General features: G+C 46.3%; 1 protein-coding gene across 2 annotated transcripts in view; it reads left to right on the top strand.

Moving 5' to 3' along the window:
* SMC5 (structural maintenance of chromosomes 5) overlaps positions 1-15,932 on the top strand; it is an 86,284-nt gene that overhangs the window by 16,643 nt on the left and 53,709 nt on the right. For both annotated transcript variants that reach the window (XM_026652369.1, XM_026652371.2), the window contains exons 6-7: positions 1,682-1,822; positions 6,173-6,334. In XM_026652369.1, coding sequence (XP_026508154.1) covers positions 1,682-1,822; positions 6,173-6,334 — 303 coding nt within the window. The remainder of the gene's footprint in view (positions 1-1,681; positions 1,823-6,172; positions 6,335-15,932) is intronic.

The following is a 15,932-nucleotide window of genomic DNA, read 5'->3' as shown; positions in this document are numbered from 1 at the left end:
AGGAAGTATTCCTATTTAAAAGTTGGGCTTCTGGCCAGGGAAGATAGTGTCAATGTAGAGTTAACTGGCCAAGCTTGCAAAGGCCTTAAACTCAATTCAGTGGCATTTGTCTTCTGTATGTAATACAATTAATGTTTGAACGCCACATCCAATCACGTCCAAAATTTCCGGGAATGTTCTAGGCATAAATGTCCAGAACATTATTGATTTGGGGGAAATCTGAAAACTCAAAGGGAAAAAATGGGTGCACATGAAGCCTCTGCCATCTCATTAGTACAGCCACAGCTTCAATCACTTATGCCATTGTCTGTAGATCAAACAACTAATTAATTACACCCATTAATGCTTAACAATTAACAGTACCCTATCTCATCTCTGCCTGTCCTCTGAATAAAGTTTAGTATGTTGACATAATTTATTTTCCAGTTATAAAGACTAATAATGGTTAGGGAAGTGGGGCTGAATGGGGGCATGCACACAGCTCCTAACTTACAGGGTAGAATATTATATGACAAACAGTGACATTGACTAGGTACTATGGCAGGGGTCGGCAACGTTTGGCACGCGGCTCGCCAGGGTAAGCACCCTGGCGGGCTGGGCCAGTTTATTTACTTGCTGACGCGGCAGGTTCAGCCGATCGCGGCCCCCACTGGCCGAGGTTTGCCGTCCCGGGCCAATGAGGGCGGCGGGAAGCCGCAGCCAGCACATCTCTCGCCCGCGCCGCTTCTCGCCGCCCCCATTGGCTCGGGACGGCGAACCGTGGCGCGTGGGGGCCACGATCGGCCGAACCTGCCGCGTCAGCAGGTAAATAAACTGGCCCGGCCCGCCAGGGTGCTTACCCTGGCAAGCCGCATGCCAAACGTTGCCGACCCCTGTACTATGGAGATACCAAGCTAATAATTAAATGTCACTTTGTTTGCCATATAATATCTTTATAGTCTCTGTGATAACCTGTTAATCTAACTAAGCAAGATAGATAAAGGAATTATAAAGAGGTGCAAAACTAATAGTTATAAAATATCTCTTCTAATTAGTAGTGAAAGTAGAGATATTTTGTTCAGTTAAGAATTAATTCAAGAAAGAACAAAATGTATAATGCAGTAATGAAAAATAGTTTCCCCCCTCTCCTGTTGACCAGTAGAGAATAATTTGTTTGATCAGAAAATGTTTGTTTTTTAAAGATTAGGTTGTGTTTGAATTACTCTTGTTACCTGTTGTTATTTGCATTGTTGTAGCCATGCTGATCCCGGGATATTAGAGAAACAAGGCGGGCGAGGTAATATCTTCTATTGGACCAGGTTCTGGTGGTGAAAGAGACACGCTTTTGAGTTTGTAGTCTCGAAAGCGTGTCTCTTTCACCAATAGAACTTGGTCCAATAAAAGATACTGGCTCACCCACCTTGCATCTCATTACCTATATCAAACTTGAGTTTCCATGACACCATTATGTGGGAAAAGTTGTCCTGCATCTTCCAGTACTGATGGCTATAACTAGTGGTTTGACTTTTTTTGAAAAATGAAATTCAGTTGCAATTGAAACACAAAAAGCTACTGTTCTAAAACTTCTGTCTAATTCTTAATTTCTTCTCGTTGACATACTTTTCATAATTTCTGCATACCCCTTTGTATTTAGTTATTTTAGTACAGCAAAATAAATAGTGTAAAATATATTTTCTGACAGAATTCATTGCAAGAGAAAACTAATTTCTTGGAGAAAATGAAGCAAAGAAATGAACGGTATAAACAAGATGTGGAGAGATACTATGAACGCAAGCGTCATCTAGATTTAATAGAGATGCTTGAGAGAAAAAGACCGTGGGTGGTAAGTTTTTTCCAATTTTTCTGAAAAACTATTATAAACCCACCATCTTTTTAAAAAGAGAGAGTTACTATGCAGTGAAATAATTTTTTTCCAACCCAGAATAGCCCAAGCACTACCAACATTACAGAATGTATATAATTGTCCTGAAACATTGTGTTCTACCCCTGGCCTCACTTAGCTTTTGCCTAGTTGCACCTATTGCTTCCAGCAATGGCTTGTACTTCATGCTTTAAAAAGAAGGCAGAGTGACTCCGTCCGCTAGACCAATCGTTCAGAACTGTATTATGGGTTGGTGGTATTTCCAAGCAGCTGATCACCTTGTGCCCTACAGCATAATGAATGATGGGTCTTTTTGTTGCTTCAGAAGTAAGCCTTGCAGTGAGTTTCACAAAATGTTTTGTCATACAAGCGCCTAGAGCTGGAGATAAGTGCTTTAAAGAAATCAAAATAAATAAGAGACTTGCTGGGTTAAAGGTAAATCATTTTGGCTTGCTTTAATAACCATCTTCTTGTGTCCACAAGAGTCTGAATTATTTTGAATTACAAAATGTGATATTTCAAAACTGACTCAGAATTGGAGAATCAAAGCCATCAATTAAGCTGGGGTTGTTTAGTATTTTGAGGCATTATGTCATTATTATATTTACTCTGCTTTCATGCCATTGATTAAAGTTTCCTTTATGGGCTTAAATTAATGAAGTATATGTGGCAAATGTTTGGATCCCATTCACACTGACTGAAATTCACAGAGGGTGCAGAAAGCCTGGCCCTCTACGGTAGGTTAGCCATGTAGTGGTGCTGCATGAGGGGAATTGCAGGTGTAGCAACCACAGAGAAGCCCCCTGTACATTAAGGAAGAAGCCTCCATGCCAGCCATTGATGAGTAGACTTGAGGAAGGGCAACAGGATTCATAGTTATGTGACTCAGGTGCCCCAACCCACAGTACAAATGCTATGAAAGGACAGCTACTGGGGGACATGGGCTATAGCCTTCCAATCTGGCAGTGGAGAATGAACTTTGTCCTTTTCTTTTATGTGGGTGAAGTGAATTTCTCCTGTACTGGTAGGGGATAACTCGGTTAAGGAGTAAAAAGTATCTGTTTAAACAAGACAGCTACAGGCTGTGCACAGTTAATCAGGAAAGAGCCTTGACATCACTGTTATTGGGGCAGTACTTTGAAGGCTAATCAATAGAGACTAAGGGAAAAACTAATTAATGTTTGTCATAACACACATTTCTGAATTGACTTACATTTGGAAACAAATGGTTCTTTGAGTAATGTCTTTGTAGATTCACACAGCTGAGACACACCTGCACACTTAAATTTTCCCGAGAGCTCTGTAGAAAGCATTGACCACATTTTTGCTATCCTGAACATTTGGGTCTGAAAGTGGACAAGAAGCAGTCAGCCTGACCCCTACCTGCTAGAACACTGAACTCACTTGCATAGTGGATTTGAACAGAGAAGACGCGAACCTTTCCAACCACTGAATCCCAGTATAGTAATGGCAATAGGTGTCTCTACCATGGGTTGGAGTGCTCACTTAGTTAAGTCACAATTAAAATTCTGTAACTTGGCAGCTGCCAGGTTACATACCATTGTACTGGGACAAGTGGTTTAGTTGGCTCTCAAGTCTGTTATCAGTCAAGTACAGGATCAAGTAATACAAATATTTAGCAGGCAGTAGCATGAAGATGAACTATATGATCTACCAGGGTGGAGCCAGATCTGCTTTTTGTAATAAAGCTATTCCTTGAGGAGGTAGTGCATTCAAAAATCATGTCCTTAACACTGTTGGCCTGTGAGGCATATAGAGTACATTAGTCTACAATCTCAGCAGAAATTTCACCTTCTAGCACAAATGGTCTTGAAAGTAAAAAGTGCGTTGTTCCTTGTTTCTCAGATGGGAAAATCCCACAAATAGATCTATTGGCAATGAAAGAGGATGCCACACACTGTCTTCGAAAGAGGAAGACATTATTTCCCCTCTCATGCTTTCTTTTCTTTATGCCTTAACTCCAATACCGCTGATCCCGAGAATAACGGAAAATTGGAGAGGATGGAGAAAAAGTGCTTCTGGTATATCCAGTACCAATAAGTCCAATTGGGGGCTAACCTGGAGCTTCCATCTTCTCCAATCCGCTTCACCAATTCCCACTCTTCTTTCACAGAAAATGACAGCATGTTACACCTGGACTAAAATCCTTGCAACTACCTTTTTGGATTTTTAAATCTTAACAGGACAGAATTATTAGTGTGTTTTGGAGGTGTAGCTGATACTGATGCAGATTTGTAGGCACTCTACTAGACAAACGTGCTGCAAAATGTAAGAGATTCCCTGTTCAGGCAGCCCAAAACCAGATTAACCCAACATCTGCTACTATTCTGATGATATTTGATTATCTTTTGACACAAAAAACCCTCTCAAGTATCAGGCTGAACTCGGTTTATTTGACTACTATTTCATTTTATCAAGTTTCTCTATGAAGATACACTGGTGATTTTGTACATAGTCCAAATTATTATCTAAGGTAGTTTAGATACTTACAGGTTGCTGGACTATGTTGGAAGTCAATGACTTTGAAAATGACCTGGCAGTCATTATTCATAACTAACTGAACATGAGTTCTCACTGCAATGCTGTCGGGGGAGGGAGGGGAAAGCTTGGATGTCTTTTAGAAAAGACATGGTTTAGGTAAACCACACATTATTGGGTGCAGTACAGGTATTACTATGACCTTTGTTATGCAGGAGATCAGACTAGATGATCATAATGGCCCCTCCCGGTCTTGAAATCTATGGATCTACTCTGATATCCCTTTATTAACCACCTGTTTGACTTTCCTCCTCTTTCCCTCCCAAAACTACATTAATTACTGGGGAAAGCTTTACTACATAGCCTAGGTGTAAATAGAGCATTTTGCTACTACCTTTAGTGGAAATAAACCCATCAAGTAGTCCTACCGATTCTTTATAGTTTAAAATTACCTACGTAGAGAATATATATAGATACAAAGTGTTATGATCTTGTGAGGGTTATGATTCCCAAAAGTCTTAACGTACATTCCATTGCTTATTTGTAATCTCCACAGTTTCTCTTAGAAACATCCCTATACTTGGCATCTGTAGAGCTGTGACTTGGTCTTTGTTCATACATATACATGTCGTTCTAGATTTATCTTAAGCTCTGACACTCAACTTGGTAGAATAATGTTTGTTTGTTTAGTTAGGTCCTCCTACCCACCTTTACAAGAATCTTTGCTAATCAGATTCACAGAGAATAGATCTCTTAAGCAAATATTTGAAAAAGCAATAGTTATTCACCTATAACTGAATAACTTGGAGGTGCTAGCTTGTGTAGATTAATTGACATGATCAGTCCTCCTTTCCAACTATTTCTGAGCCTTCCTAGTGGACTTTGAAATAGTGAAAGAAACTGAGGGGCAGGGCAGGCCCATGGCTCCTTTATATACCCTTTGGGTCTCAACATTTGATGCTGCATTGTCCATAGGCCAAGGTTTTCTAGATATTTCCAGCAAGGATGTGGCATTGTGAGGTGCATCCCAAGACTTTGAATCTGTCCCTGCAATAATCTTGAACTACAGTAACTGGAGAGCAAACTGTTTATCTGTCAGTGTCACCTGGGGATTAAGTTGCTCTTCTGAGACTGACCATTTTGGAAGGGGTTGACAAAGAATGTTTCAAAGTAACTTGGGCAGCAATACAAAAATGTTCTCTGTTCACAAGTAGAAAAATTAATATCCAGGTGGGAAAAGGCAGCAATACATAAAGCAAAAACAATAGATAATAGTCTGAAATCCTAATATGAGCATTTCTGTTTTTCGCATGCCCCAGAGTTTGGAGTACCTCAGACTCTTGTGCTCTTGAACTCACATTTCAGGGTCCTGTAGATACCAGTAGAGTTTCCAAGTTCATCCTGGTGTTAGGAGTTGCAGTGGAATGATGGGTTGATGATGTCAACTGGTGGGCTGTACCAAAACCAGGACAAACTCCCCAAGTTCAGTATTGTCCAGGACACACACACACACACGTCAGGATATTCACAGAATAATTGGATGTTTACACTCATATTTTTAAAGCAAAATTGTTCAAATGCCATTGCATGCTTTTGATCAGCAGGAAATAGGTGGGTCATTGTATCTCAGGGTCAAGCTGATCCATACCTAGCAAGTTAATTGAACCATTACTGGAACTCCATCACTGTAAAACAGACTTCTTGCATGATTCTTGTTGAATTAAACATGAGCACTGCAGGGGCATAATATGTGTATCCAGCTAAACACAGAAGGTAAAAGGCTTTCATTGTTTTGCTTGAAACTCTTGCAAGGAATATGAAAACGTTCGCCAACAGCATGAGGAGGTGAAACAAAACCGTGACCATGCAAAGGAAGAATTAAAAAAACTACAACAAGCAAAGTCTCCAATGACACAGCAAATCCAAGAAGTTGAAAAGCAGTGGAGGAATTTGGATATAAAAATCAAAGAGAAGGTATGTATTTTGGATTCTCGGTTAAAATATTTAGACGTTCCATGTGTTTAATAAAGCTGAAAATGGAACATGAAGCAATCAGAATATGTTCATTTTTGTATAGTAGAAGTAGCATGTTATTAGAAGAGATTTTAATGAAAGTATTTTTGCCCCTCATTTTCCCTGCTCTGTTCTTTGTGCCTCTCCTCCCAAAAAGGAAATTAAATATGGCTATGTGGAGTTAGCTACTACTTAGTTCACTTTCCATGATCACATTTGGTACACTACTGTAAAAGCACCATTGGAATAGACACAGCCATATGGTTTTCTTATACTAAAAATCTTTAGGCCAACATATACAGACCTAGGTACATAAAGTTAGGGATCTAATTAATTTGGCCTGATTTCTTTTTTTTCTAGACGTGCCAAGCACCTGCAGCGCTTTCATTTACTTAATTTGGGAACTGTGATTGATGAGCACCTCCTGAAAATCAGGCCAATTTAGTTTAGGTTGCTAGCTTTATGCAACCGATTTTGAATATTTTGACCTTACTGATTTCCTGAGCTGCTACTCCATCTACATTTAACCCTATTATAAATACCTATATGATAGAGTTTGTCAGATAGTAACCAGTCCTCCTCCATGATTCATAATATTTATGAATAAAAAAAGTTAATTTAGCTATGTTTTGTGGTGTAATATGTTGTTTGAGAGTTTTTGGATAGCTGCCATGTATTCATACCATTGGAAAATGTTCGTGAATCCTGAAAGATTTCTATGAATATTTTAGCCCGAGTATCAGATGTACTGTATTCATTATTTGCTATTTGTTCTTTTAAAAAATGGTGAGCAGGGTGGATTGACTTAAATCAAAGCAATCTAAATCACCAATTTTAATCACGATTTAAATCAGCAATCAGGAAACCTCGATTTAAATAATCAGTTTTAATCATTTTACATTTGTACTTTTTAGTTATTTTCTTAAAGAAAGATTGATTCTTCTTAGTTGGTAACTATTGAAACATAATGATATGCAACTAAATATTGCCTTTGCACTAAAATTGGTGTTTGTTAACTTCTTCTTCGAGTGATTGCTCATGTGTATTCCACAGTAGGTGTGCGTGCTCGCCATGTGCACCAGTGCCAGAAGTTTTTCCCCTAGCAGTACCCGTAGGGGGAGAGCACCCTCCGCAGCCCCTGGAGTGGCACCTGCCTGGCGCGGTATAAGGGGAGCTGCGCGCTCCCCCCACCCTCAGTTCCTTCTTGCCGCCAGTGAAGGTGCGTCGGAACTGCTCTGCTCCAGCTTCGCTCTAGCTTGTCCCCAAAACTGTTCGTTCGTTTAGTACCTGTAGTTAGTCGGCTGGTTTAGTTAGTCAGTGAGCCTGGGCTGGGGCATGCCCCGAGCCCGGGATTTAAGTCATGTGGTTCTTGTCGGCGTTCTGTGCCAAGGAGCGACCCGCACACAGACTGTTTGCGCTCTTTGGGAGAGACCCACATCAGCGAAAGGTGCAAAATTTGCAAATCGTTTAAGCCCTGGACCAAAAGGGAAAGAGACATTAGGCTCTGAGCCATTCTGATGGAGTTGGCGCTGACCCTGACCCTAGCACGCTGCTCCGAGCCGGTACTGGGCACCATGGTGTCAGTATGCAGTGATCAGCTGGTGCCTTCGACCATTCGGCACCGCTCCCCGTCCACGGGACACGCCAAGAGGACCAAGACTCCCTCCTTGCAACGGCACCGAGGGAAGTCTGGAAAAGAGGCTAGGCCCATGTCGGGCAGTCCTCGATCCCCATCGGGCCCCAGGCCTCCGACTCACTTAGAGCGGAGTAGCCCGGCCTCTTCAGAACAGGCCTCTCTGGATGTCCGGATGCCTTCCACAACCAAAGCCCTCCAAGTGGCCCAGGACGTCATGTCCATGCCGGTGCCCGGAGCCCCACCGATGTCGGCCCCGCGCTCCAGAGGCAAGCCGCCGCTGGGATCTCCGCAGTCGCCCCTGGCTCGGTACCAGTCTCGGTCGAGGGAACCTTCCCGACGCTGATTACCGCCCAGCGTCCGGTTGGGGCAGAGTCCACGTGGATCGCCCCCGACGCCGGCTAGACTGTCGGGCTGAGTTCCGTCCGTCCGGAACTCGCGGCACCGGTCCTCCTCAGAGAGCGGATATCGACGGGACCGCGGCAGATGTCGTCGTCGGTCCTCGTCCCAGAAAAGGTACCGCAGTTGGTCACAGCACGGTCATCGACGCTGTTCCCACTCGGACTCCCACTCCGAGTCTCCGCCGAGACATCGCAGCCCTGGGCGTCGATCGCCAGCGTCTCGCTGTCGTGGATCCGCCTGTTGAGGCCGTTCCCGGAGCAGTTATTACCGTTGGTACTGATCCTCCATGTCGAGATCGCGGTCCCGTGACCGTCGCAGATCCCGGTACTGCCACTCCTCTCGGTTGAGAGACAGCAGCGGATCCTATGCCAGCCAGGTCTCCGCTCGTAGCCGCCCTTCGACGAGCCAAACCGGCCAACCCGGACAGTTGGCCCCGGCGGTGCCACAGCAAGTGCAGTGGCACCAAGCGTCGTGGCCAGCCCAGTGGTACCAGTGGGCACCGTGGCCCCGGTGGGAGCTCACTCGGTGGCTGGAACTTCGGATGCTCCGTCGGCATCCATCTCTAGACCCCCCGACGAAGGAGTCGGTGGGACGCACGTCCTCGGCACCGTGCCCGGAGTCCCACCAGGGGGTGGATCCTCCGGTGCCAGCCGACACCGAGAGCACCGCCCCGGCCTCTTCGCCCCACCCTGAGGAGGCAATTGGGGCCCTGCCCCCCTCCATCCTGCAGGAGGACTTTAGGGCCCAACAAGACCTCTTAAAGAGGGTGGCAGCAAGCCTCCACCTCCAGGCAGAGGAGATGGAAGAGCCTGTGGACTCCTTGTTTAACATGCTGTCCCCGTCGGCACCGGGTAGGGTGGCCTTGCCGCTCCATGAAGGGGTGGCTAAGATTTTGAATGGCCTGCGGCAAACAATGCCCTCGTTGGCCCCTATATCAAAAAAGGCTGAGCGAAAGTATTTCGTACCCGCTAAGGGGCATAAGTACCTATATACCCACCTGGCACCCAACTCCCTGGTGATCGAGTTGGTCAACCACAGGGAACGACAAGGTCAGCTAGCCCCGACCCCAAAGAACAAAGACTCTCGGAGACTGGACTCTTTCGGAAGAAAAATGTATTAGTCTTCGAGCTTCCAGTTACGAGTGGCGAACCATCAGGCTCTCCTGGGCTGGTACAAATCTGTGGGGCTCCCTGCCCAAATTTGAGGACTCCCTCCAGGAGCATGATAAGAAGGAGTTCAGGGCGCTTGTGGAGGAAGGGGCAACGGCAGCTCGAGCTTCCCTACAGGCTGCCTCAGATGCTGCGGCCACGGCCACGCGATCGATGGCCTCAGTGGTGTCCATGAGATGGGCGTCATGGCTCTTACTCTCTGGGCTGTCCAGTGAGGCGCAGTCTTCCATGCAAGACCTCCCGTTTGATGGAAAAGCCCTGTCTGCAGAGGAAATAGATACAAGGCTGCATGGCATGAAGGACTCCCACACGACCCTCCAGACACTGGGCCTATATGTCCCAGCTCCGGCAAAACCTAAATTTAAGCCGCAGCAGACTTCTATCCTGGCCACCATCCTGAAGTACGAGGCCGCCCATAAGAAGCAGCAGGACTATAAGAGACGCCCTCATAGGCTGGACCCTCTAAGGGCAAGCAGGCGGTTTTGACGGGATGCTTGGGGGCATCCCGCCAGTCCTCGTCAGGGATCCAACCCCAATAAAGCTTCCCTTCTCCAACCGGTTATGTGCTTTCCTCCCAGAATGGTCGTGGATCACCTCGGACTGATGGGTCCTCAACAACATCTCCTAGGGTTACACCCTCTAGTTTACCTCCTCCCCACCCAACCACCCCTGCCCCCATCCCTCCTGAAGCTCTGCTCGAGCAGGAGGTGGGGCGGCTCCTGGAACTAGGAGCGATAGAGGTGGTGCCCGAGGAGTTCACGGGAAGGGGTACTACTCCCGTTACTTCCTTATTCCGAAGGCTAAAGGGGGGCTCAGACCCATACTGGACCTACGGGGCCTAAACCAGCACATGGTGAAGCTCAAATTCTGCATGGTCTCACTGGCCTCCTTCATCCCCTCCCTGGATCCCGGGGTGTGGTACGCTGCCCTCAATCTGCAGGACTCGTACTTCCACATCCACATATTCGAGGGGCACAGGTGCTTCCTCCGGTTTGTGGCGGGACACAATCATTACCAATTTACGGTCCTCCCGTTTGGACTGTCCACTGCCCCCAGGGTGTTTACAAAATGCATGTCCGTGGTAGCGGCCTACCTCAGACGGCGGGGGGTGGGGGGGGTGTCCAGATATTTCCTTATCTGGACGATTGGCTTGTCAAGGGCACCTCCGGGTCGCAAGTGAGGGATCACGTGCCGCTTTTCCTGTCCACGTGCACCGCCTTGGGCCTGCTGGTAAACAATACCAAGTCCACATTAGTCCCTGTCCAATGTATCGAGTTTATTGGGGTACTTCTGGATGCAGTGTCGGCCAGGGCCTCTCTCCCACCAGACAGGTTCGAGACTCTGAAGGGTCTCATCGACTCGGTCATGAGGTTCCCGGTTACAATAGCCAGGGTTTGCCTGCAGCTCTTGGGCTAATATGTCAGCGTGCACATACATGGTCCATCACGCCAGACTCAGGATGAGGCTCCTCCAGCTCTGGCTGGCCTCGAATTTCCCCCAGGCCATGGACGGGATGGAGAAGGTCCTCACAGTGCCAGGCTCGGTGATCACCTCCCTGAGGTGGTGGTCCACCCCAAGCAACATGCTCCAAGGGGTCCTGTTCAGGGACAACGCCCCGTCATTGGAGCTGGTGTTCGATGCGTCAGACCTGGGTTGGGGAGCCCACGTGGGGAGCACTCAGACCTAAGGCCTGTGGTCGGCTCAAGACCTGACCCTACATATAAATGTCAAAGAACTCTGGGCGGTGCAGCTGGCGTGTATTGCCTTCCACTCGCGCCTGGAAGGAAAGGTAGTCAAGGTCCTCACGGACAACACGGCCTCCATGTTCTATATCAACAGGCAAGGCGGGGCCCGGTCCTCTGCCACGAAGCCCTCAGGCTGTGGGACTTCTGTATAGCCCACAATATCCACCTGAAGGCCTTCCACTTACCAGGCACCCAGAACGAGAGGGCAGATCGCCTAAGCAGGGACTTCTCCTCGCAACACGAGTGGTCCCTCCACCTGGAAGTGGCCCACCAGCTATTCCGAAGGTGGGGAACTCCCCAGGTGGACCTGTTTGCGTCTTGCCAGAACCGGCGATGCCCCCGGTTCTGCTCCGGGGGGGCCTGGGAAGGGGCGCTATATCCGATGCCTTTCTCCTGTCCTGGTCAGGCAGGCTCCTCTACGCCTTTCCCCCGTTCCCTCTAATCAGCAGAGTCAAGCGATTAAAAAAATTAATCGCACTGTTAAACTATAATAGAATACCATTTATTTAAATATTTTTTGATGTTTTCTACATTTTCAAATATATTGATTTCAATTACAACACACAATACAAATTGTACAGTATTCACTTTATATTTATTTTTGATTACAAGTATTCGCACTGTAATAAAACAAAAGAGATATTATTTTTCAATTCACCTAATACAAATACTGTAGTGCAATCTCTTTATCATGATAGTTGAACTTACAAATTTAGAATTATGTACAATAAAACAATGTAAAATTTTAGAGTCTGCAAGTCCACACAGTCCCATGGCGAGTCCTATGGGCCCATGGTGCCTGGGCACCAGGAATATTCCTGTCCTCGGGCCCAGCTCCAGCAATGTTTGGGGATGGGTCTCTCCCTCGGCCCTGCCCCCGCCTGCACTTCCCCCAGGCCATTTAAAACAGCCCAGGGCCCCCACTCACCACTGGCAGCACAGCGGAGCTGAGCGGTTTCCTGCCTGCTCACTCCACATGGCTGCTGGCCCTTCCCTGCAGCCCTTGGGCCGGGTGGGTCTGTGTCCCGCCCCAAGCGCCCCTGCAGCCAATGGGAAGTTGCATGGGCTGTGCCTGGGGGTAGCAGCACATGGAGACTTCCGGCCTGCCCTGCCTAGGAGCCCCAGGTAAGCGCTGCACCCCTCCACCCCCTCCCAGAGCCTGCACCACCTCCCAGAGCCTGCACCCCCCTTCGGCCCCAAACTCCCTCCCAGAGCCTGCACGCCCTCTCCACCCCCCATCCCCAAACTCCCTCCCTCTGCACCCCCTCCCAGAGCCTGCACCCCCCATCCCATCCTGCACCCCCAGCCCCTGTCCCAGCCCAGAGCCTGCACACAGCAGCCAAACTGCGTCCCAGAGCCTGCACCCCCATCCCCTTCCCACACATCCCCTCCTGCCCCCAAACTCCCTCCCAGAGCCAGCACCCCTCACCCCTCCTGCATATCCACCCCCTGCCCTAGCCTGGAGGCTGAATCCAGCATCCAATCTCCATCCCAGAGCCTGCAGCCCAACCCCCTTCCCACACCCCCTCTCATTCCCTCAAACCCCCTCACCCCCTCCTGTACCCCCACCCTTTGCCCAAGCCCAGAGCCTATACCCAAACTCCATCCCAGAGCCTACACCCCTCACCCCCTCCTGCACCCCAAAGCCTGCAGCCAGCACCCAAATACCATCCCAGAGCCTGCACCCCAGGCCCCCTCCCCCACCCAAACTCCCTCCCAGAGCCCAACTTCTCAGCCATCCTGCACCCCAATCTTCTGCCCCAGCCCAGGGCCTTCACCCCAGTCTCCTCCCTCCACCCCAACTCCCTCCAGAGCCTTAGGCAGGTGAGCACCACCAAAATTTCTACAAACCTGCCACCCCTGCTCAGTCCTACTTCAGCCAATCGCTCAGACAAACAAGTTTGTTTACATTTGCAGAAGATAATGCTGCCTGCTTCTTGTTTACAAGGTCACCTGAAAGTGAGAACAGGCGTTCTCATGGCACTGGTGTAGCTGGCATCACAAGATATTTACATGCCAGATGCACTAAAGATTCATATGTCCCTTCATGCTTCCACCACCGTGCCAGGGGACATGGGTCCGTGCTGATGACGGGTTCTGCTCAATAACAATCCAAAGCAGTACGGACCGATGCATGTTCATTTTCATTATCTGAGTCAGATGCCACCATCAGAAGGTTGATTTTCTTTTTTGGTGGTTCATATTATGTAGTTTCCACATTGGAGTGTTGCTCTTTTAAGACTTCTGAAAGTATGCTCCACACCTCATCGCTCTCAGATTTTGGAAGGCACTTCAGATTTTTAAATTTTGGGTTGAGTGCTGTAGCTATCTTTAGAAATCTCACATTTGTGCTTTCTTTGCGTTTTGTGAAATCTGCAGTGAAAGTGTTCTTAAAAGGAACAATATGTGCTGGGTCATCATCCAAGACTGCTATGAACATGAAATATATGGCATAATGCGGGTAAAACAGAGCAGGGGGCATACAGTTCTCCCCCAAGGACTTCAGTCACAAATTTATTTAACACACTTTTTTTTTTTTTTTAACGAGATTCATCAGCATGGAAGCATGTCCTCTAGAATGGTGGCCAAAGCATTAAGGGACACACAAATGTTTAGCATATCTGGCACGTAAATACCTTGCAATGCCGGCTACAAAAGTGCTATGCTAATGCCTGTTCTCACTTTCTGGTGATAGTATAAATAAGAAGAGGGCAGCATTATTTCCTGTAAATGTAAACAAACTTGTTTCTCTTAGCGATTGACTGAACAAGAAGTAGGACTGAATGGACTTGTAGGCTCTAAAGTTTTACATTGTTTGGCTGTTGAGTGCAGTTATGTAACAAAAAAAATTCTACATTTGTAAGTTGCATTTTCACGACAAGCGATTGCACTACAGTACTTGTAAGAGGTGAACTGAAAAATACTATTTCTTTTATCATTTTTACAGTGCAATTATTTTATTTGTAATCAAACGTAATATACACTTTGGTTTCAGTTACAACACAGAATACAATATATATGAAAATGTAGAAAAACATCCAAAATATTTAATAAATTTCAATTGGTATTCTGTTTAACAGTGTGATTAAGAATGCGATTAATCGCAATTAATTTTTTAGAGTTAATTGTGTGAGTTAACTGCGATTAATTGGCAGCCCTACAACAAATATACTGCTTAATATTTTTTTATTTAATGTAAATGATTTTAATAGATAATAGTAAGTTTAGGCTTTAACATAAGCTGTCAGTTTCAAATTTAATTTTAAATAGGTTTATTTAAAAAAAAAAAGTAGTTAATTTGAATTCCAAAAATCCAATTTAAATAAAAAAGTCCGATTTTAAAAAAAAAAATAAAATTTTTTTTTTAATCCACCCTGAAGGTGTGTGAAGGTGTAGAAACAACACTAATGGCTTAGTTCACCAATCACACAACTTACCAGGGATGGAGAGGAGTTATTTAAGTTAAACGCCAACATTGGCACAAGAACAAATGGATATAAATTTGCCATAGAGTTCAGACTTGAATTTAGACAAAGATTTCTAACCATAAGAGGAGTGAAGTTTTGGGACAGCCTTCCAAGGAGAGCAGCGGGGGCAAAATACCCAACTGGTTTCAAGACTGAGCTTGATAAATTTATGGGGGGATGCTACAATCAGATTGCCAACCCCCGTTGTAGACAATCTTTGGCATGTGGCCCATCAGGGTAATCCGCTGGTGGGCGAAGAGGCGTTTTGTTTAAATTGACTGTCTGCAGGCATGCCCCCCCACCCGCCCCCGCAGCTACCAGTGGCCGTGATTCTGCCGGGGGCCGTGCCTGCGGACGGTCAACGTAAACAAAACACCTTGCGGCCCGCCAGCGGATTACCCTGATGGGCAGCGTGCGAAAGATTGCCAACCCCGGTCTACAATACCTGTGGCCCATCTGCAATTGCTAGTAGCAAATATCCCCAACGGCAGGAGCTCAGACACTAGAGGGGAAGGACTCTGAGTTACTACAGTGTATTCTTTCCCAAGTGCCTGGCTGGTGGGTCTTGTTGACATGCTCAGGGTCCAAATGATCACTATATTTGGGATCACAAAGGAATTTTTCTCCAGGTCAGAATGGCAGAGGCCCTGGACTTTTTTTTACCTTCCTCTGCACATTGGGGCACAGGTCACTTGCTGGTTTAAACTAGATTAAATGGTGGATTTTCTGTAACTTGAAGTCTTTAAATTAAATCATTATTTGAGGATGTCAGTAATTCAACCAGAGGTTTATAGATCTATTACAAGGGAGGACTGGGTGGGTGAGGTTCAGTGGTCTGCAATATGCATGAGGTCAGAATAGATGACCATGGTGGTCCCTTCTGGCCTTATAGTCTATGAGTCTATGAATAACAAATAGGCAAAGCAAACAGTTAATGAATAACTGATAAAATGAAAATGAAAATTATTTGTCCAAATTATTTGATTGCTGATAAATACATTTGAAGAAAATCAGGATCAGGGTGAACAATTATCTTACCACTCCCGCCTGAATGAATACACAGCTGAAGAAGTTTGCCCACATGGGGGAACTTGCAGAATTGGGACCTAAGTTTTTAGCAACTATTATTTGTAACAAAGTTTA

The sequence above is a fragment of the Terrapene carolina genome, unplaced genomic scaffold (assembly GCF_002925995.2).
Source record: "Terrapene carolina triunguis isolate 2854851 unplaced genomic scaffold, T_m_triunguis-2.0 Scaffold113, whole genome shotgun sequence".
NCBI lineage: Eukaryota > Metazoa > Chordata > Testudines > Emydidae > Terrapene > Terrapene triunguis.
Note: the sequence above shows the minus strand (reverse complement) of the source record. Positions and strands in the feature narration are given on the sequence as shown.